The sequence below is a fragment of the Cryptomeria japonica genome, chromosome 9 (genome assembly GCF_030272615.1).
Source record: "Cryptomeria japonica chromosome 9, Sugi_1.0, whole genome shotgun sequence".
NCBI lineage: Eukaryota > Viridiplantae > Streptophyta > Pinopsida > Cupressales > Cupressaceae > Cryptomeria > Cryptomeria japonica.
The window spans coordinates 74,969,052-74,991,391 of record NC_081413.1 but is presented as its reverse complement, the minus strand read 5'-3'; the positions used below and the strand labels follow the sequence as shown (position 1 = coordinate 74,991,391).

At 34.9% G+C, this 22,340-nt stretch overlaps 1 protein-coding gene across 1 annotated transcript in view; it reads right to left on the bottom strand.

Annotated features, from left to right (window-relative positions):
* Positions 1-21,837, bottom strand: part of LOC131030201 (uncharacterized) — a 59,420-nt gene extending 37,583 nt beyond the window's left edge. Inside the window, exons 1-3 of the mRNA XM_059211477.1 lie at positions 21,685-21,837; positions 21,229-21,501; positions 20,834-20,904 (exon numbers count right to left, since the gene is read on the bottom strand). Of these exons, the coding sequence (XP_059067460.1) occupies positions 20,834-20,904; positions 21,229-21,501; positions 21,685-21,837 (497 nt within the window). The remainder of the gene's footprint in view (positions 1-20,833; positions 20,905-21,228; positions 21,502-21,684) is intronic.
* Positions 21,838-22,340: the final 503 nt, after the last annotated feature.

The following is a 22,340-nucleotide window of genomic DNA, read 5'->3' as shown; positions in this document are numbered from 1 at the left end:
CTCATCTTTTTTAGCATAGTTTCTGTGTATTATTTTTTTTGTTATTTGCTTCCTTGCTTCTCCTTGTAACAACTTATTTAGCTTGCAGAGATCTTTGGGATCCTGTGGTGTTGTATTTCTCAACTCCAACACGGTATCAGAGCTTTTGATTTGCAACTATTTGTTCTTGTTTTGATATTTTTTGCCTTGGAAGCAAATCTGGGGTTTTTCAGAAGTTGTTTTTATGCACCTAGGGAAAGGCCTTTTTTTTTAGCACTTTGGGCCTAAACGAGCCTTACCATCATGCTCTAATGGCCCAAAAAGCCTTATGGTCATATAAAACTTAACCATTTTTTACTCATGAGCCTCTCGGTGATTTTAGGACTGGTTCTTCAGATCTGTATATTCGGGGGTTTGTGTAGTTGTTTTTTTCCATTTTTGGAGGTAACTATTTCTTTGGTACATTTTGGTGCCAAAAGAACCTCTCAGTTGGATTTAGAAAGCTGATTCCATGAATTTTGATATTGTTGTCCTCGATTTCAGTGCGACTAAAATCATGATACAACCCCTACGAAACGTGTCCATTTCGTAGCCTACGTCCTCCAAGGTCGGTTGACTTCCCTCATAAGCCGTGTTGGTTTGCATCTTCATTTTTGTCATTTTTATTTTTTTGCCATCATCTTTTATTTTATCTTTTGTCTGCACTTTGGGTTTTAAAACCCGAAATGCAGTTTTGATCTGCCAAGTAATGCAGGTCGGGGAATTTTTCCCGACTTGCAGGTCTGCCTTTATGTGCAGGTCGGGAAATTTTTTCCGACCTGTAGGTTTAAGTGCAGGTCAAGGAATTTTTCCCGACTTGTAGGTCTGCCTTTACGTGGAGGTCGGGAAATTTTTCCCGACCTGCCGATTTAAGTGTAGGTCAAGGAATCTTTCCTGACCTGTCAATTTAAGTGTAGGTCATGGAATTTTTCCCGACCTACAGGTCTAAGTACAGGTCAGGGAATTTTTCCTGACCTGCAAGTCTACTCATATGCAGGTCGGGGAAGTTTTCCCGACCTACAGGTCTAAGTGCAAGTCAGAGAATTTTTCCTGACCTGCAAGTTTGCCTATTTGCAGGTTGGGGAATTTTTCCCAACCTGCAGGTCGATATGCAAGTCGGGGAATTTTTCTCAACTTGCAACCTACATTTTGCCCAACTACAGATCAGGTTTTAAAACCCAACCTGCAACCTTGACCTACCCAAGTGCAAATCAGATTTTAAAACTGGATCTGCTGATTTTTCTATCTTTTTGTCTTAGGGTAATTTTGATCTTTCAGGCATCTTTCTAGATCTTTTGAAGCTAGCGAATTGATGGTGAATGTCAATTTTCATGATGAAAATGTTGCATATTTTGGCGATTAACGGACCTTTCTCCAATTAAATCCCGAGGGAAGAAAATGAAGAATAAAGTGTCCTCATGGACACTATCTTTTCATATAGTTGCATTCTTAGTTACTGCAATTTTTCTTGCAGTTGCATTTTTATTTTTTGCAGTAATTGTAGTCAAGTGGGACTGTGCAGTTGAATTGTTCAATTGTGCCCACCTTTTTCTCAACTTATTTTCCTATATAAGGAGAACCTGATTTGTAAATATTTATCTTTTTTATGCTTAACAAAACTCTGCCCAATTTTATCTCAATTAAGACTTTATGCTTTTGATGTAATAAAGTGGATTCAAGGAAATAAAGATAGCAATTTGGTAGTTTCCAAACTTTGTGCTGGACTAAATATTGTGATTGTGATTGGAATCACTTTTATGTTTAGTTCTCATAATCGTTCTTCATGATCTTGAATCTTTAGGTAAAATTGTTAAAGTTTATAAAAGAGCTTTTCAATCATGCAAGTAGACTTTGTGCTCCTTGCATATTTGGGAAATTTTCTAATATTAAGTGATTAGAGGTAAGCTTTGTATTGTTGTTGTTACTTGTAGTTTGAAGGATTGGGAATTTGTACTTGAATACTTTGGGCTGCAAGTAAAGTTTTTTATCATTTATAATAACTAGTTTGAGTTAGAGTTACATTCGAGTGAGAGTTTAGACTTCTTGATTGTAAGTTTTAGTATAGTTTGTTGAATTCATTTGTTCATTTCTTTGAGTGTCAAAATTGATAAAGAGCTATAACAAAGTGGAGGGAGAATAACATAGACTCTAAAAAAAGAGAGTTATATGCCCAACAATTAACCACAGATTTTAATTTCTTCTTAATTAGAGAATAAATTTCAAAGGGAACCTCCCCTTTATGAGAGGAAAGATTAATTTCTCAACATAGCTATGTGTGAATTATATATTTTGTCATTGGTACATTGGTGACAAAATATTCATCCAACAGATATATAATTTTCTTATTTTCGGTGATAGGGGTATCAAGGGCATGATTTTTTTATTGGTATGTTTTTCGAGGCACAAAAATCCATACATCTATACCTGCAAATGAGTCAGAAAATTTTCATGAAAAAAAAAAAAAAAATTGAATTGTTTTTAACCTTTTTATGCCCTAAAAGAGGTTTTTTTATTTTGGCCATAACTTGGTCATACAAAGGCATTTTTTGACAAATATTATATCATCAGAAAGCTCTTTCTGAGATCTATCTAGATCTAGAGGTTTGAACTTTTGATTTTTCTTTTTTGATAGTGTTTTTTTTGGTCAAATCCAAAGGTTCCTTTTTGCACTCTAGGAGACATCACTTGAGCATCCATCTGAACTCCGTTTTTTGAAAACTTTATATTGTTGGAAATTTTGTTCTATATACTTTCCAACCATATGGGTTTTCTTCCCCGATTCTGCTCCAAGAATATTTTATTCATTTTTTTGTTTTTCAGCACTCTGGTGGATATCTTGGTTGTTTTAGGTCCTGGGATCTCTTCTCTGAGTAGGATGTCTCAGTTTTGGTTCTTCTTTCTGTTTCCAATCTTATTATCATTGTAGATTCTTTTATGCAAACATACTGAGATAAAGTGTCATCATGCATTGTTTACTTTGGATCTTGCACATCTTGTGCCTTATTATACATGAACTAATTTTAAAGTGCCATGAGGGGGTTGATGTTTTCCTTTTTGTTCGCCATCTACCTTTGTCTAGTGAGTGTTCCTTCCATGACATTCGCCTCATGTTGTGTGTTAAGTGAGTGTTCCTTCCACAATACTATGTACTTTCTTTGTGCCTTCGATGTTCCTAATTCTTTGTTGTACAGTTCTTGTTGGCCATTCTTTTCAGTGTACCTATCCCTCTCCCTTTTTTAGCATTATGGGGAGGTTTGTCTAGTTGGTTCTAATGCTTCCATGGTTCGATTGATCAACTCTTTAGGCTTTGGTTTCTCATGCCATCTGTATCTTCAATTTTAGTTGTTTGCCTTTGTTTGCCTTCAGATTTGAGTAGTGTCATTTGAGGGCACTCATACAGATTATAGTCTTCTCTACCTGGTCAAGTTTTATTTCAATGGAGGTTCTTCAGATTAGTAGTTATTCTTTGACAGTGTTTGTAGGTTCTTCATGCTTCAGTGATTCTTCTGATCTTCTCTTGTTTGGGGGCTTTTTCAGTCCTTCTTCTTTCTTTTTCCATCTCTGTTTGTAGTATATTTTTGTTCCCGTGTGGTTTTCTCTATTTCTTTGGTTCATAGAGATTTGGTTGTATTTGGGTACCTGATCAGGCCTTGTTGTCGGTACCCATCTTTCTTGCTTTCAGTAGTTGTTCTAGGTTTTAGCTTCTCCCTAAGTCTAGCTTAAGGGGGGGTGTTAGAGTATTTGAGTATTTACTTGATTAATTAAACAATATTTGTTTAATTATTTAAGTTCCCTTTATTTCTTTTACACTTAAGCTAACTTTAGGTGCATAATAATTAATTCTTTTATTAATTATTATGTGCAAACCTAGGTTTTCCTTTTTAGGGTTTCTTGACCTATTAGAGGATTATTTTTTTCATTATATTGTAAGTATTATCACATTACACATTTTGTAAATATTGAGCTCTCATCTTTTTGAGCATATTTTCTGTGTATTGTTTTTTTTTATTTGCTTCCTTGCTTCTTCTTGTAATAGGTTATTTTGCTTGTAGAGATATTTGGGCTCCTGTGGTGTTGTATTTCTCAACTCCAACAATGTATGTTCTGAAAACAAGTTCTAACTTGCTTTCCAAATTGGCATTATTTACATACTGGATTATGAGGCTTTATAATCTTAGGTATATCTCTAACTACCTTAGCCAAATTGATCTTAACAATACATTGAAAATTAAAATGACACAACCTCTTATGCCATAATCAACTCTCATCACTATGAGAAATCAAACATGTCCTATTACAAGTGTTCAAGTGAAAGATATTACCTCCAGTCTTGTTAATGAATTTGCATTTTCTATGTTTAAACTAAAGTTGGAAACCCTTGTCCACCAATTCACCAAGACTCAAAAGATTATTCTTTAAACCTTCTACATAATAGACATTATTAGTGTTATTCTTTCCATCCAAAAAAATAATACCTCTACCTCTGATCATACATGCTTTGTCATCTCCAAATCTAACTTGACTACCATTGTATTCTTGTAGGGATAAAATTTTTCCTTTATCTCGAGTCATATAATTTGAGAATTCACTATCAATTACCCATTCATCCTTATCTTCAACTTTTGCTGCTGGGGCCATTTCTTCATTCATGATAGATGATTCCAGTTTATTTATTTTTTAAGCATAGAACACCCATTCTTTTCCATTGCCAGATCCACTAGCAGAGTCTTTTTTTGGTTCATCTTCAGTGTCATCATTTACTCCTTCCTCATCAGATATGTAGCATTGTTTACTTTTCTTGAACCTATATCTATTATGGCTAGGCTTAAATTATTTCTTAACTCTTTCCTCAAACCTTGCATTCCTTTTAGGACATATAGATGCAAAATGACCAATCTTATAACATGCAAAACATTTAACAGTTGCTTTTCCTTTATACTTACTTCTTGTTGGACCTTTAGGTACTCTTCTACCAAATAGGGCTTCAAGTTGCTCAAATTCTTCATCTTCTTTCCTCATGTCTTCCAATTATTTTGCATATAGAACTTTCCAATCACTTTTGTCGGTGGATGATGATGATGATGCATGAAAAACATGTTCAAACTTTACAGCTCTAGAAGATCCAAATTCTTTGAGCTCAAAAGAAGATAATTTCCCAATCAGAATGTCTATGTTAACTAAAGAGTTAGCCATTGTTCTCAACTAATTAATTGCAGTTCCCTTCATCTTGTAAGCTGGTGGAAGGGCTCTCAAGACTTTGGAAACTATTCCATCTTCACTCTGAAATCCTCCACAACATTGAATACCCATAACAATCTCATTTACTCTTTCCATAAATACACCAATTCTTTCATTATCTTCCATCTTCAAGTTTTCATATCTTGCCTAGTAACCATCAAGTTTGGCAGTTTTGACAGTAGGATCACCTTCATTCAGAGTTTGCAATTTATCCTACATAACCTTTGCTAATGATTTATTAGTCAATCCTATGATCTATTGACTAGTAAGTGCACACAAGAGGGCTTCTCTAGCTCTATAATCATTTTCAATATTCTTATCCAAGTCTCCAAGAGTAGGGTTGCTAGATGCTGGATCATAAGGTGTGTATCCTTTCTCAGTGATCTCCCAAATATCCTTGCAAAGACATCTAATATGAGTCCCCATTCATATTTTCCATATCCCATAATTTTTTCCATCAAACTTAGGGATTTCTCTTCTGAAAATAGTTGTTGGTGGATTAGAAGTGTTAGCTGCCACAGGATCTACCTCAAGTAGTTAAGCTTCTGCAAAAGAGGACCAAAGATCTAACACCAATTGTTAGGATAACTAGTGAACAACTGAGAGGGGGGGGGGTTGAATCATTTGTTAACAAATTATAACATTTAATCCACTTAATAAACTTTAACCAAATTAAGTACAGGTAAAACACAAATAGATACTAGTAAACAATACAGCTTAACAATTAAATAGATAATCAATGCAAAGAAACCATACCACATAACACAATGATTTGTACATGGAAAACTCAGAAAGGGAAAAACCATGGTGGGCAGCCTACCCATAGTTAGATGATACTTCTGTAGAAAGTATGTGTTACAATGAGGGGCCTGCACATGCAGGAAGACACAATGCCTAGAGCATACTACTCATTAAAAAAAATCCCACTGACTACAAAGGTTAAAACCACCTCAAGATATATGGAGAACAATCCAGAATAATGAACTGCTAGAGATAGCATCTACCATGCCTTATTATAGTCTCAGTTAAGCTCAACAATGGAGGCATTTGACCACTTCCTTAATCCCAATTTGATCGCCTATGATCGACCAAATCTCCTTCGCATATGATATTACATTCCTCGATCATGAACACTTATTACAATGAGATCTTACATTATTTAATACCAACCCTAAGGCCTAAACCAATTAGGTCAGCCACCTTAAAGATATAACAATAAGATCATTACATAAATTCATATTACAATGATATGCCATGTTAGCTTAAGACCAAAACAACAATAACCAATCCATAGAACATCTCGAAACATCCCAGTAATGTGTAGAGTAAATGTTAACATGATACAGGTCCATAACCTAGATAGGTACCAGACCTATTCTAGGTCCACCACTCCAAACCAATGTCTTCAAGTAGTTGAAGCATGATCAAAGAACATTTTCAACATCCTGAAATCCATCTAGAAGCCGCACCAACACCACTTATGCATCTTGTCAAGATTCCTTAGTAAAAGCTATGTCAATTAAACCTTAAACCAATGCTGGTAAGGGTTTACAAGAGTGTATGATAGCATCCGATTACCAACTCAATACCAATTGACCAAAACATGCTCAAGGAACATGTAACACATAAAATCAAACATACTTCGTTGATCTAAACATGCCGAAACAGTCCAACAGATAGTCTCTTCTACCAGTAACAGTAGATCTTCTACTGGTAACCCAAACCAGTCTGTCAGTAACCAACCATAATAGCTAGTGTTGACATCAATGAAAAAACATCAATGGAACACATAATCAATTCATCAAACCAGTAAGCACATTTTGTGATGAATGTGTGAAAGGGAAGCAGACTAAGGTGAGTTTCAGGACAAAAGAACACAACACCTCAAGACCACTTGAAATTGTACATATAGATCTGTATGGTCGAACTAGGACAAGATCTTTTGTTGGTGAAAGATTTTTTGTGCTCTTCATTGATAACTATTCAAGAATGACATCGGTCACTTTCCTGCAAGATAAATCACAAGCATTTGACAAATTTGAGATCTTTAGAAAGATGGTGGAGAAGGAAATTGGTGTAAGCTAAAATGTATAAGATCAGACCGGGCTGGAGAGTTCGCATCAAATGAGTTTTAAGATTACTATGAAAGACATGGGATTAAAAGGCACTACTCAACCCCGAGAACTCAACAACAAAATGGTGTGGTAGAAAGGAAGAACCAAACAGTCAAGGAGATGGCCAGAACCATGTTAAATGAGATCAGTTTGCCATCCACATATTGGAAGGAAGCAGTTCGTACTGCGACACATACCTTGAACAAGGTTCAACTAATAAAAAACAACAAAATGACAACTTATGAGTTGTGGTATGACCGGAAACCATTAGTCAAATACTTCAAGGTCTTTGGAGGCAAGTGTTTTATCAAAAGAGATATGGATGGTCTAGGTAATTTTGATTCCAAGAGCGATGAAAGAATCTTCCTTAGTTACTCATCTAACAACAAGGCCTATAAATGCTACAAAAAAAGACTAAGAAGAGTCATTGAGAGTGTGCATTTAAGAGTTGATGAGGATATGCACAAAGGAAGTCAATCATAGGTAAATTGGTATGATGATTCTGATGATGAAGGTGAGGAAGCTCAGTCAAACAATGAACTAGAAGAAGCATCCAAAAAGGCTCCTAACCAGTATGTGTAGATGAGTAACCTGGAAGAGAAGATTCTAGGTAATAGGAGTGATGGTGTGTAGACTAGGAGAAGGCTTGCCTGGAATGGTTTCCAAGTCATCTTCTACCTCATGACTGAAGTAGAACCTAAAATATTCAATGAGGCTAGCAAAAGACATGAATGGATGGATGCCATGGAAGAAGAATTGCAATAGATTGAGAAGAATGGGACTTAGGAATTAGTCACTAGACCAAAAGACAAGAACATCATTGGTACTAAAGGTCTACCATAATAAAATTAATGAATAAGGTAAAATTGTTAGGCATAAAGCTAGACTTGTGTGCAAAGGCTACTCTCAAGTAGAGGGAATTTATTTTAAAGAAATATTTGCACTAGTAGCTAGATTACAAGCAATTAGAATGTTTCTAGCCTTTTCTTCCTACAAGGGTTATAAAGAATATCAAATGGATGTAAAATTTGCTTTTCTAAATGGAAATTTGGAAGAATAAGTGTACATGGAGCAACTGGAAGGGTTTCTGCTACATGATAATGAAACCTTTGTGTGCCAGTTGAAGAAAGACCTGTATGGTTTAAAAAAATCTACTAGAGAATGATATTAAAGGATAGATCAATACCTTATAGAGAAAGGATTGAAAAAGGGGAGTGCTGACAACAATTTATACATAAAGAAAGATGGAAAATACATGATCATTGTGGTTGTGTATGTAGATGACATTATATTTGGAGGCAATAAGGAAACCCTTTGTAAATAATTTGAGATGTCAATGCTTGGAGAACTGACATACTTCCTTGGTTTGTAGATATCACAACAAGATAAGGGAATCTTTCTCTCACAAACCAATTATGCAAAGGATATGTTGAAGAAATTTTAAATAAAGGACTGCAAACCGATAAGTACCCCCATGGTGATCAGAAGCAAATTAAGCAACAATGATGAATCACCAGTGGTGGATCAGACATTGTATAGATCCATGATAGGTATCCTATTGTATGTTACTGCTTCTAGACCGGATATAGTGCATGCAGTGTGCATGGGGCCAGATTTCAAGCTTCACCTAAGTAGCCACATATGAATATTGTAAGTAGATTATTTAGGTACTTGCAAGGAACACTCAATTATGGTTTGTGGTACACTAAACAACGGGAATTCATCTTGGAAGCATACACTGATGTTGATTGGGCAGGTTGAATTGATGACTGAAAGAGCACAAGTGATTGTGCATTCTTCCTAGGTGACTGATTGGTCTCATGGCATAGCAAGATTCAGGATTCAGTCTCCCTATCAACTGTTGAAGTAAAATACATTGCTACTACTACATGCTTCTCTCAGGTACTTTGGATGAAGCAAACCCTCAAGGATATATAGGTGGACATCACTGATCCTATTCTCATCTAGTGTGATAATTCAAGTGCCATCAACAAATCAAAGAATCCGGTGATGCATTCCAAGACAAAGAATATAGCCATAAAGTATCATTTCCTCAGAGAGAAGGTTGAGGATAGGCAGTAAAGATGGACTATGTCCCTACAGGAGAATAAGTGGTACACATTTTTACCAAACCATTGTGGGTAAGACTTTTGAGTACTTAAGACACAAGTTGGGAGTTGTGTCACCTGCCTTATGCACTTAAGTTATTAAGGAGTTATATGGTTTAGGGGGAGTTCATAGTAGCATCTATAACTCTTGAAGCACATGCTAGTCATAGGGAAAGTTCAAGGATGTATGTCTCAGTACTGGCTATAATCACTGGTATTAGCCTTAGGGGGAGATAGGTATGAATTAAAGGGAGAGTATACAATACCCTTTGTCATTGTGTCAAAGGGGGAGAAATCTATCGATAGGAAGTCTTGCAGTAAGTTGACATTAATGCCAAAGGGGGAGATTATTGGCATTATTGGCATTAGTTTGTCATTGATGTCAACTGGTTTGGCATGGTCACAGGTGTGTAAGAAGTGGTGACCGATATAAGAAAAGTAAGACATATAATGTCAATCAATATGTGAGTAAGCAGATAGTAGGAAGGTTACCAATATACAAGAATTGTGTCATCTATCAATAAAGTAGGCTTACCGATAACGCATAAACTGGTATGAAAGTTGTTTGTTTATTTGTGATGAAGAGGTGAAATGTTATTTGAATCACAACAACACCTGGGGAGCATAATAGAAAGATTGGCATGAAGACATACCGGAAGGCAAGATGAATTATTAGGAGGATGTGTTGTCAGTAAAGAGGATGTTTGTTGGTTATACCGTTAAGGTGAATTGAACTGGTAGTCAATCTTGGTCAATGAAGAATTCCAAACTGACATAGAAAACCAAGAAGAGGTGGATATCATCAAACATGATAGCTGGAAGGTAGGTGGTGATATTGCAAAGGTCGGTGAAGTGTGCATCAAAGTAACAAGTTAGGAAGCAAGTCAACTTTTATGAAGAACCCACAAGTTATGGAGGATGCCAGAGGATTGCAGCTTGAGGAAGACAAGCTGGCAAGTGATTGAACTGATCGTGCAAGAAGATTTGATCTTCATACCCATTTGCTGAATGAAATAGCCAAGCCATTAATGGCATATGAAAAAGAAAAGGAGAAAAGCATGGTGCAAACCTCCAGATTTAGAAAATGCACATTGGAATGCGAGGAATAGGTGGTGTTTATCAATGACATGAAGATCATCTCCCTAGAAAAGAATATGGAATCAAATCAGATACGGATTGAGTTGGTGAAGGAAAAACCTAACACGACACTATTTGAAAGCGTTTTTGGTGAGAATCTTAGATAATAATTATCTAAGATCGATATAGAAATTGATGATGCTTGATGTGAAGAAGAAGAGTGAAGAGAGATTGAGGAAAGAAAAAGATCATCTTCCTTAGAATTTATTCTAAGAAAGTTGCAAAGTGAGTTAGCAGGTGAACTGGTGAGAGGGTTTAACCGATAGAGATAGAGTATCGATAAACTGTTGTAGGTCTAACAGTTAAGCTAACTAGTGAGGTGTGACTTATCAAGAAGGAATCCAGGTGTGACATAGTGTTTTGTGAGGCTAAGAGAGAAAGAAGAGAGGCCAAGAATCAGAAAGAGTAATCTGATAACTGGTAGTGTGAGCTCCAGTGAAGAAGGGAAGGTTGTTAACTTGCAAAAATCTGTTGATCAAGTGTTGCAGAACTCATTTGCAACCAGATGCCATAACTGTATCAAAATTATATTTCATTATACATCACCAAGATGGAGCTTGGTGCAGGGGTTGGTGCTCCTTGGGTTGGTGCCCTAAATCAGTAGGGGTTGGTTCTCCTTGGGTTGGTGCCCAAAATCTTTGTAATTCATTGTTTCACTTGTGAGGCTGGAATGGAGCAGTAGACTCCAATAACATTTATCACCGAGGTTTTTCCCATATTGGTTTTTCCTCATACATGTGGTGTTGTGGGTTTCATTTGTGTGTTTGTCTCTTTTGATATCCACATTTTTCTTACCGGTTTGATTATTTGGTACATAGGGTGATAACCAGTATTATGAGATTGTTGTAAAAAGGAAAAGAATTTAGGAACCACTGATTCACCTCCCTCTCAATGGTACATTGTTCTCAACAACAACATATCCCATCTTTCTTACTTTTATCTTTGAAATGTTAATGTGAACAAATTGTCTCCTTTTCATCTTACCGAAGGAAAAAAATCCAGAACCAAAAGATACAAAAATTGGGCCAATACTCCACATGTCCACAAATGATTTGTAATAAGAATTACAATCTTCCTTTTTCTTAACCAATCTATTCAAAATTTATAAATATCTTCCTTTCAATTGGAACACCAAACTTCTATATAAAATTATCTTTTTTTGAAAGAGATCCCAAATAGTACATCACCAAACTTATAAGTAATGATCCAAACTAGAAAGCACAGTTCTTTTCTTTTGTCATCTTAATATTCTCTAACAATAATTATTTCAACAATTCACACAAGTTGAATGGTTTTTTCTCCAATACAAGCATATGTGCCATATACACTGGAATTGCCGAGGTGACACCTTCCCTATTTTAGAAATAGATTTTATAAGAGATGTCATAGGAAACATACCTCACCACAAGGTTGATGATGTCATTAATGATTAAGGATGGCTTATCACCCTTCACACCATGTGGGCTTCTACTTCTTTGTTCAAGATTGTCTTCTTTTCTATAATTTCTCCACTATCACTCAAGTCGATGATCACAAAAATTATTTCCTTTGTGATTGGATAGGGTTTGTCCAACACAATGTAGTTATCCTGCACATGGCTAAGAATTATCCTGATAACTTCTACATTATCGAACTAGGGGAATTTGGTCCAAAGACTCAGACTTTGCCTTCCAAATCTTTGACTCTTTGCAACTCATCATCATTCAGACTGACTTCAACAACTCTGGTTTTCTCTGGGTTAAATTCAACAAAAAGCACTCTATCCAAAGACTAAAATTCTTTGTTGAAAGGTTCTTTGATGATCAATTTCCTTCCATAATTGCTTGCACTACTTACTTTTCTACTACTCTACTGTTTGAAATATTCTCAACTACAAATAACCAATATGAAAGAAATGAATTCAAAAACCAATACTTATCTTGCTAAAAAGATACTTCATTAGGGTTTTCTTGCCAAGATCTGTCTTATATCTGATGTTAGCAAGATTCTTTTGGTTATTAGATGTCACTCAAAGAAATGTCATACTAGATTAGTGACATGATCCACTCATATGGGGAGGATAGAAGATTTATTTCAGAACAACACCCCCCTTGACCCAAAGCTTTATACTTAGTTATAGGAGTAAGGGGTGCCTACACTAGATTCTAGTACATCAGGTTCACTTCCTTTTTTCTCGCTCTTATTTCTTATGACCAAAGTTTATTTCTTCTTTGATTCACCATACTTCATCACCTTATTCTTGGCATATTTCACCATATTTCCATTTCTAGATTGATTAGCATAATGTCTAGACTGTCTATATTTGAAACAAAACTAGACTTGGTCTCCAACCTGGTATGTGTTCAGATCGGAATCATAAAAAAGAAATTAAAGTTGAAGTGGAGAAGAAGTTAGAAGATGAGAGAAAGTCTTGAAATTAGAAATCTCATGCAAGAAGACTATCAGTTCGACAAACTAATGCACAAAGGTACCCATCTTTTAATGGCTATTATTTTTAAATGTGATAAATTTGGAAATGAGGTAGTAAAATACAAAAGCATTCACTGTTATACTTGCAATATGTTTGGAATATTCTAAATCCCTCCATAGAAAATATCAAAGAAACATGACTAATCTGCAATAGTTAATATAGAATTAACATCAAGAACACAACCACAAGATAAACACTAGATTTTATACGTAGAAAACACAAATGGGAAAAACCATAGAATTAACATAAAAAACACAACCATAAGATAAACACTAGATTTTACAAAAAGAGGTGGCTCACTACTAGATTACAAAAGCAACTCACTATTGAACTGTTCATTTCAAATACACAAGAAAAATGGCTAACTGTCAAAATGCTCATTGCAACTGAAAGGGTTAAACTTAAAGGGATTGAATATCTAAATGCATGAGATTAGTTCTAAAGTTAATCTCAAATTATAAATATTAAAATCCATAGAATATATGTTTAGAGATCTCTATACAACTCTCCTACAGTAGGTCTAGTAAAGGACTACTACACCAATGCAACACTATATGCCTTTGTTGTCCACAACTCACACTTCACACACTACTTTCTTCACTGATAACTCTCTTTTGCACATCACACACCTTCATAGACTTATCTTTGTCCTCATTCTACTACATATATATATATATATATATATATATATATATATATATATATATATATATATATATTTATAGAGAGAGAGAGAGACACATATACATATATATACGCACACACAGATATATAAGATAGTGTGTCGGATATTCCCAACATGTTATCAATATACTCATGTTGGCCTCTACAAGACTTCCACATCCTTCCTTTACATACTTCAATTTCCAATACATATACCAGGATTACGAGAATTGGGCAGGGTCATCTGAACATATAGTTACAAGATCAAGCTCAATATCTCCAAAATGTAGACTCCACACATACCAAGACAAGTGTAACACAAAGATCAAAGAGATACTATTGATATTGACCAAAATAACTAATATTGGGACTCATAACTGATACTGGGATCAAAGACAACTCAAAGTAACCTAAAAGATAATCATCTAGAGATGTCGACAACATATTACCTATTGGAATCAAGGAACATTGAGAGGGGGGGTGAATCAATGTTCTACAATCTTTAACATTATTAACCTGACTCTTGAACCACTTAATGCAACAAACAAAAGAAAAATGCAAACAGATAAAATAAATCTATCCACAATATAGTAACACTAGGATTTATATGTGGAAAACTCGGTTAAGGGAAAAACCATGATAAGATTGAGACCCATAATATTAATATACTTTGTTAGAAGTATAAGAATATTAGATAAGGGGAATGCACATACATTCAGGTACATTTCCTAGAGCTCACAACTCAAATTACAATAAGGGCTACAACCCCAGAAGGCTCACTGCCTTAAAAAATGATTACCAAATATTCCAAAAAGGTTTGAACTATTGAATAGAATCAATAAATGCTTGAGTATAGTTGCGGTTAAGCATAAAACACATAATCTTACTCTGCTCTACTATAGTGCTTTGTTCCACTATTCTATTGTATTCTGGAGCACAAATCCTTTACATGCGCACATGAAACTATGCACAATTGCTCACAACCACTTTTCCAACCATCACCAATATAAAAAATGATCATGTAAATCGCTTTTATATTCACAACATCAAATTAGGTCTTCTTCATGTCAACCCAAAAATGCATAGCGCACAAATGAAATGTGTATACCAAGTCATCTTAATCCAAACTCAAATTCATATGTGGACTAAGTAGAATTTTCCATATGCTTCCTACACGATGGATAATCATCCCCAAACACACAAATGATCACAAAAATTGATCCACAAGATCCACACAATGAGTATCCACACATTACTGCTAATGAACACTATTCTAACCAAAAACCTGTATACCAGACCTTCCAACTCACTCAAGAATCATCATTGGAGGATAAAAACATAGAGCAATGTAGATAACACATCCACAATGCTTTATAAAGATCCACAATACCAAATATCTAAGCAAAATGAAGTACCAACCAAAACATTGTATAGTGCCATATGTCCTATTCAAACTCACCGGACCTCACCATAGCTCAATTTGTCTTCTGGTATGAATAAAGTAAGAAATTTGGATGGAATATCTAACTCTAGTTTCCATGAATGACATCATATGATCATCTATGTAGCTTCTCTTGCCAACAATCTCCCACTTTGGCATTGATGGTAACACTTAGTAAATAATGACTAAGTGTTGGACCAAAACCAAAATACTATACATTGCAACCAAAAATCTAAAATTGAAAACCTCCAAGAGACTCCCCCTAAGCTTATTACAACATTTTCCTCTCACCTACACTACCCCTTTGACATCAATGGAAAAGATAGGGATCCAGAAATCAAAACTTAGCATTTGGAGTCCTTACATAATCTTGAAAATATCTACAAAAGTGTTTTTCAATGACTCCAAATGGTTGTCCCAACCCTTCTTTAGAATCTCTAAGATGGATATGAGGCTTAAGAATAGGTAAGCTTGTATCTTTATTGACTTTAGATTTGAAGGCTCTTTGGAAGTCATGGCATTGTGAGCATCCTGTAGTCCACTGAGTAATGTATCTAACTTAGGAGTGATGAGACTCTAAAGCTCTCTAGCCCTGCTAATGATCCTCTCCTTTTCATGGCTCAATATTATCATCTTGTCAAGTAGATATATTACTTGGTCTTCCTTGCTTCTTACAATGATTGACAGAGAATCAAGTGATTGAGATATACCTACTAACTACTCTTCATGAGATCCTTATAATTTTTCTCAATCACTCTAGTGAACTTGGACAATGATAGGCATGATTTGCAAATGTTGCCTCCTTCAATCAATGCATCTTTAATGATCTTAATGTAGGCACCCAATATATATTTATCACCAACAATCCTCCTTTTAAATATTCTCATCCTCTCGGCTTTCAACTCACTGCAAAACTTCTCCTCTATAGTCTTCTCAAGTGACTCAAAATGAGTATCCATTGATTTGATCAAACTACTTAGCTGACCAGAGGGAGTATCTAATGCATCCTTTTGAAATTATGGTATTATCTTCTCAATAATACTAGATGCCTAAGTGAGTAGCTCACTGTCCTTTGTGTGAGATTTCATCAAGTCCTCACTAGCCTTGGCTTGTGCAAATGATGCCAGTTGAAGCTTCTGGATAAGCGACAGAGAGGCAATATTGATAGGGCCTTGTATGAATTTTGGATCATCAATAACTTGCTTGCCCTTCACTACCCCTATAGTGTCTCTTACTTCCAAAATAGGTTCTTGTTTTACCTCAACCTTTTCCTTCTCTGCATCCTTCTATGTTTCTCCTTCAGCTGGAGGATTTTGAATATCCTCAACCTTATCTACTTTTCCTACATCTCCTTCACCCTTCTGCATTGCATCCTCATTTTTCATATCTTCTAGAACATTTACTTCACCTTGATCATCTATTTGCACGTCTAGAATAGAAAGAGTATAATCCTTTGTCTAATCTTCCGGATCATCCTAAGTTTTCTCAGGGACAACCTCATATTGATTCTGTAGAAAAACTTTCCTCAAATTTTATGTAGTTTCCTTTACAATTTCATCGATCTTTCCAATCATTATCTTATTTACTCTAGTTTTACTCTGAAACTCATTCTTGGCTAACTTAAGAATTCTAGATATCTCCTCCTTAGAAATCACAAAGCATAAATTCACAAATACATATTCTCTTAGTCTCTCATCTTACTTACTAACCGTTAGTCTTTTTGCATCTAAAATTTAATACAAACTCTTGGGTATCTTTCACATTTTTTCTGTTAAAATATGTACCATTGGTTGGATGAACCATATCTCTAATTCGTCTTATAGCCTTATAAATTTGTATTGTATTTATTTGTATATCTATCCTTACTGTTTTGATCACATATAGATATATATTTATGTAATCATTTAAGTATTCATTGGTAATGTTATGATTAATATTATAGTTAATATTATGAATAATTTGTAACAACCTTATGTTACTAGTTATTCATAATATTAATCATATTATATTAATTCATTAATTAACATTATTGGTTCATTACAAATGACGACATATAACTCTCAGTTTGTTTAACTGATTATATCTATTAAGAACCTGATGATATTATCAGGAATTGTTATTTAGTTAACCAACGTGACTCCACGTAGGAGTCATGACTCCTTGGAGAATCATGTCTATTCCATAAGGAGTCATGACTCGTTCATGGACCAATGTTGTTGTATACATATACGTTGTTATCGATGAAAGCAAAGGTAGGTAAGGAAATAAATACATCAGCAGGTCGACTTTCAAGAATAGTGACTGGCATGGAAGGAATAACAAACAATGTGTATTACATTTTGTATTCTCCAGCCACATGAATAGAAGACAAGGTTAATGTGTGAAGAAAGAGAAATCAATATTGTGAAATAATATACAAACATCAAATCCTTGCATGCACAATAGTTGACCATATTAAGATTTAAAAGTTACCTATATAAATCTGATGCACTTTAACATGGTATCAAAGCCAGCATAAGGATAAGATAAGATTAGATCTATTTAGGCAAGACTAATCTTCATATACCCTCAATTTATGATTCTCTTCTATAGTCACAATGGCAAATGGTGTTAGATTTGAGGATTGCCTTGAAGGAGCTTCCAACTTTGTATCTTGGAAGTTTAGGATTATTATTTCCTTAAGAGATAATGAATTAGATGAATTCATAAAGAAAGTTGTACCTGAACTAGATGACGAAGGTGAGAAACCTCAATGGATGAAAAAGAATAATAAAGCCATGAAAATGTTAGTGGATGTAGTAAAAGACCACATTGTACCAATTATCTCAAAATTGGAAACAGTCTATTATATGTTAGAATCATTAGAAAGTATGTATGAGATAAATAACACTAGTAGAGCCCTCACATTAAAGCAACAACTCCACCATATTAAAATGATCAAGGGTAAAAAAATCACTGCATACTTCATGAGGATAACCGAACTAAGAGATCAACTCTCCACCATTGGTCACACAATTGAAAGTAAAGAGTTAACCATGTTAGCCCTGAATGGTCTCCCTTCTTCTTGGGAATCATTCATTCAAGGGATAAGTGCATAATCTAAACTTCCTTAGTTTGATCATATAAAAATAGATTTCATTCAAGAAGAGTCTAGATTAGCGATAAGAGGCATTGTCTAAAGCTCCATAAATGAAGATATTCATGTTCTTGCCTGGAACTCTTCAAATATGAAAGGTAAGAAAAGATATTTCAAAAGGAAGAAAGATGAGGAATCCAATGGTGCTCGTACTTTCAAAATAAGGAAGGATATTTCAGAAATCCAATGTTTTAGATGTGACAAATATGGGCACTATGCAATGTAATGTCTATCCAGGACTATGCCTCAATCTTCCATTGTGGGTGTTGGTGAGACTCTCCCACAAAAGGATGTAGATAGATTCATATTCTGATTTGAAAGAGATAATTTTTATGGTTGAATAATGTTCATGAATTTCATATGTAGTTATTAATTCATGCAATTACATTATGCATGTTATTTGTGAAGCAACATTGTCAGCAGATGTCCACTTACGACAAGCAGCATTTGGATATCTTGTTTTTTATTTTTTTCAATTTACTATGAGAAAATTGTCCCTTACATAAAGGACATCTTTAGAATCACAACCTGTTGCTTTTTAGGTTATAGAGTTTTGAAGGTCTATTTTTGATAAAGAGATTGAGATTCAAGAAGAATATGTAGAGGACTTTAGTGGATATTCTTTGATTTTGCATTTCCAAAAAAAATATTTACTTGCAAAAGTGCCATTTACTTGTGAAATCCATAGAGGCATTTGTGCAGGTGATGATAGAATCTATGGTTACAAAGCAAGATGAGAAAAGAAGGATTTACTAGTGAGAGGGAGCATACTACAAGGAGACTTTGTTCTAAATCTCAGGATGGTCATATTCCTTCCTAGGGCTCAATCTTATGATAGTAGATACATGGTGATTGTGGATCTAGCACTCCCAACTATATAAAGATCATACCAGATGATGAAAGTATCCTAAAGCAAGATATCTTCCATGATTGGGACCATGTGAGTAGGGGATGCTTCCGTAGGAGAGGGAGTAGTTAAGAGAATATGCTTCGAATGATATCCAAGGATCTTGATCATATTGATTTAGAGGGAGTGGACTATGTCAAGTTAATTTCTCTAGTGATCAATTAGAAGGCTATTCTTCATGAGATGAAGTCCTATATATATATAGGTTGGAAAGACTTTGCACTAACTCCTATGTCATGAGGTTCCTTAATAGATGGAGACTTGGTGAGCTTGGAATACACCAAGAGTGAAGCAAACTCTAAGCTTGCATTTCATGAAAGGTCAAGGCATGCCAAGATCAAGAAGAAAGGTATGATATTCAATTGAGATATATTAGTATAGATGAAAAAACTTCAAATACCCTCACCAAGCCTCTCTAGAGAATAAAGTTTGCATACTTTTGAGGTAAGCTTGGTATGGTAGAAAATGTAGCTTTATTTGATATTGAGTCTAAGCTACATTGATTTGGTTTCCTAATACTAGTGTATTCCCTTAAGATGTTTTAAAGTGTAAAGTCTTATTAATAAAATTTTATTAATCTAATATGGTTCATGATTAAGTGTCATGTGTGTGACATCATGACTATTTTGGTTCAGTGCATGTTGAGCCCCTGTGAACATTATTTGGAGGTGATGATCTCTCAATGATGGACACTTGTATTTTTGATCTTTATTATAAGATGACGATCTAACAATATTGATCTTACCATCATGATGGACATCTCTAAGTAATATATGTTCATGGTGGATGTCATGAGAAATGATATCCATGCATATGCCATGCTAGATGATGATACTAAAAGAGATGTTCATGGTGGATATTATGTGAAGTAATATCTGTGGACATGCCATGAATCAATATCCTTAAACTTGCCATTAAGGTGGATATCATGAGACATGATATCCGTAGACAAGCCATAATGGTGGTTATTACATTACGAGATTATGGTGGGTATCATGCGATGTGATATCCATGAATATGCCATAACTCCTGATATCATGGTGAGGTGATATATCTCACACAATAAATGGAATTGTTTTGTTCCCAATAAGGTGTAGTAACTTATTGAAGGATTGAAATATTCCTCCCTAGCTAAGAGGGGATGTTGAAATATGTAGCATCGGTCGAAAGAACCAAATGTCTAATTGGCCTTATGGCCTTAGACATTTGTATTGTATTTATTTGTATATCTATCCTTACTATTCTGATCACATATAAATATAATTATGTAATCATTTAAGTATTGATTGGTAATGTTATGATTAATATTACAGTTAATATTATGAATGATTTGTAACAACCTTGTGTTACTAGTCATTCATAATATTAATCATTTTATATTAGTTCATTAATTAACATTATTAGTTCATTGCAAGTGATGACATATAACTCTCAGTTTGTTTAACTGATTATATCTATTAAGAACTTGACAATATTATTGGGAATCATTCTTTAGTTCACCAACGCGACTCCACGTAGGATTCACGACTCCTTGGGGAATCATGTCAGTTCCAAAAGGAGTCATGACTCCTTCATGGACCAATGTTCTTGTATACATATACCTTGTTGTCAATGGAAGCAAAGGTAGGTAAGAAAACAAATACATCAGCAGGTCGACATTCAGGAATAACACCTATCATGGAAGGAATAACAAATACTGTGTATTACGTTTTGTATTTTGCATCCACATGAATAGAAGGAAAGGTTAGTGTGTGAAGCAAGAGCAATAAATATTGTGAAATAATATACAAACATCATATCCTTGCATGTACAATAGTTGACTATATTAAGATTTAAAAGTTACCTATATAAATCTAATGCACTTTAAAAATTTCAATTAGAGCTTTACTATACACATTCAAGTATTCTACAGTAGCTTCCTCTAATGTTCTTTTACTATTTCATCAAATTTGTCATCCCATTTTTATAGAGGCTTCAGATTTCCATTCTTTAATACCTCATTTGTAATTTCATTTAAGGACATGGGATGTTTAACTTCAAATTTTTCTTGCTTCATTACCTCATCAATTCCGAATGATTTTGGTTTCTTACTAGATTTTCCTCCACCGAATGGTTTCTCCTTTGTGACTTTGGTGGCCTTAGCTAATTTAGCCTTTACCTCCTTTACAAATTCATTGAACTCTATTTCTTCATCACCCTCTACATTCACAAATATTACTTGCTTCCTCTTGCCTTCACTAGATGGCTTGGCTTTAGATATAATAGTCTTCTAAAAACCAATTGAGGGTGCATAGCTCCTTGATTGCCTTGGTTTCTGAGTAGGGGCCTTTGATTTATCTTTCTTTGGATTTAGAGTGTCTTCTTGACTCAGTATATTTTGTTCCCTATCTCTCTAAACCTCCTCCTTGGTAATCCAAAGGTTCTCTACCAACTGCTCTACCTCCTTTCTCACCTTTTTCTGTATCTTCGGCTTCTTGAACTTAGCATGTAAGTCCAAGCTCTTTTCTACATAGGTTCCAAACCTTTCTTCTATTGCATCCACTAGTTTTCTCAATAAATGTTGGGCATATAGCTCAATGATCCTTTCTTCCACCTCATACCCCATGTTCATGATCCATAAAGTTCTAGGTTCAACTTCCTCCATCAGACATTAGTTTGTATCAACCATGAAATAGATGGTATCCTAATACCTCTCCACCACTGATTTAGGGATTCTCTCCCTACTCTGCATTATGCTCTGAAAAGTCTTGAAATACCCCTAGAGTGTGGTATTATGGACCTTAGAATCTCCGAGGTAATAAAGTGTTTCTTTGATTTGCACTGCCATAGGCCTGTCATAATCCCATTGCACTTTTCCATCTCCCAGAATCTCATTCATGAAATAGAAGTATAGGCATAGAATCAAAGTCCCATACTTGAAGATATGCTTCTTGCTCTATTTAATTTTGTCGAAATTCTTTGTAAGCTCACTCCATAGAAACTCAAACAAATCATACTGGTCCTCCTTCATCATCTGATAAGATGAATAAATGGTCGGTTTAGATACTAAGTTGTCCTGAATAGAATGGTAGACCTTGTAACCTATCACTATAGAGGAAAACTTGACAT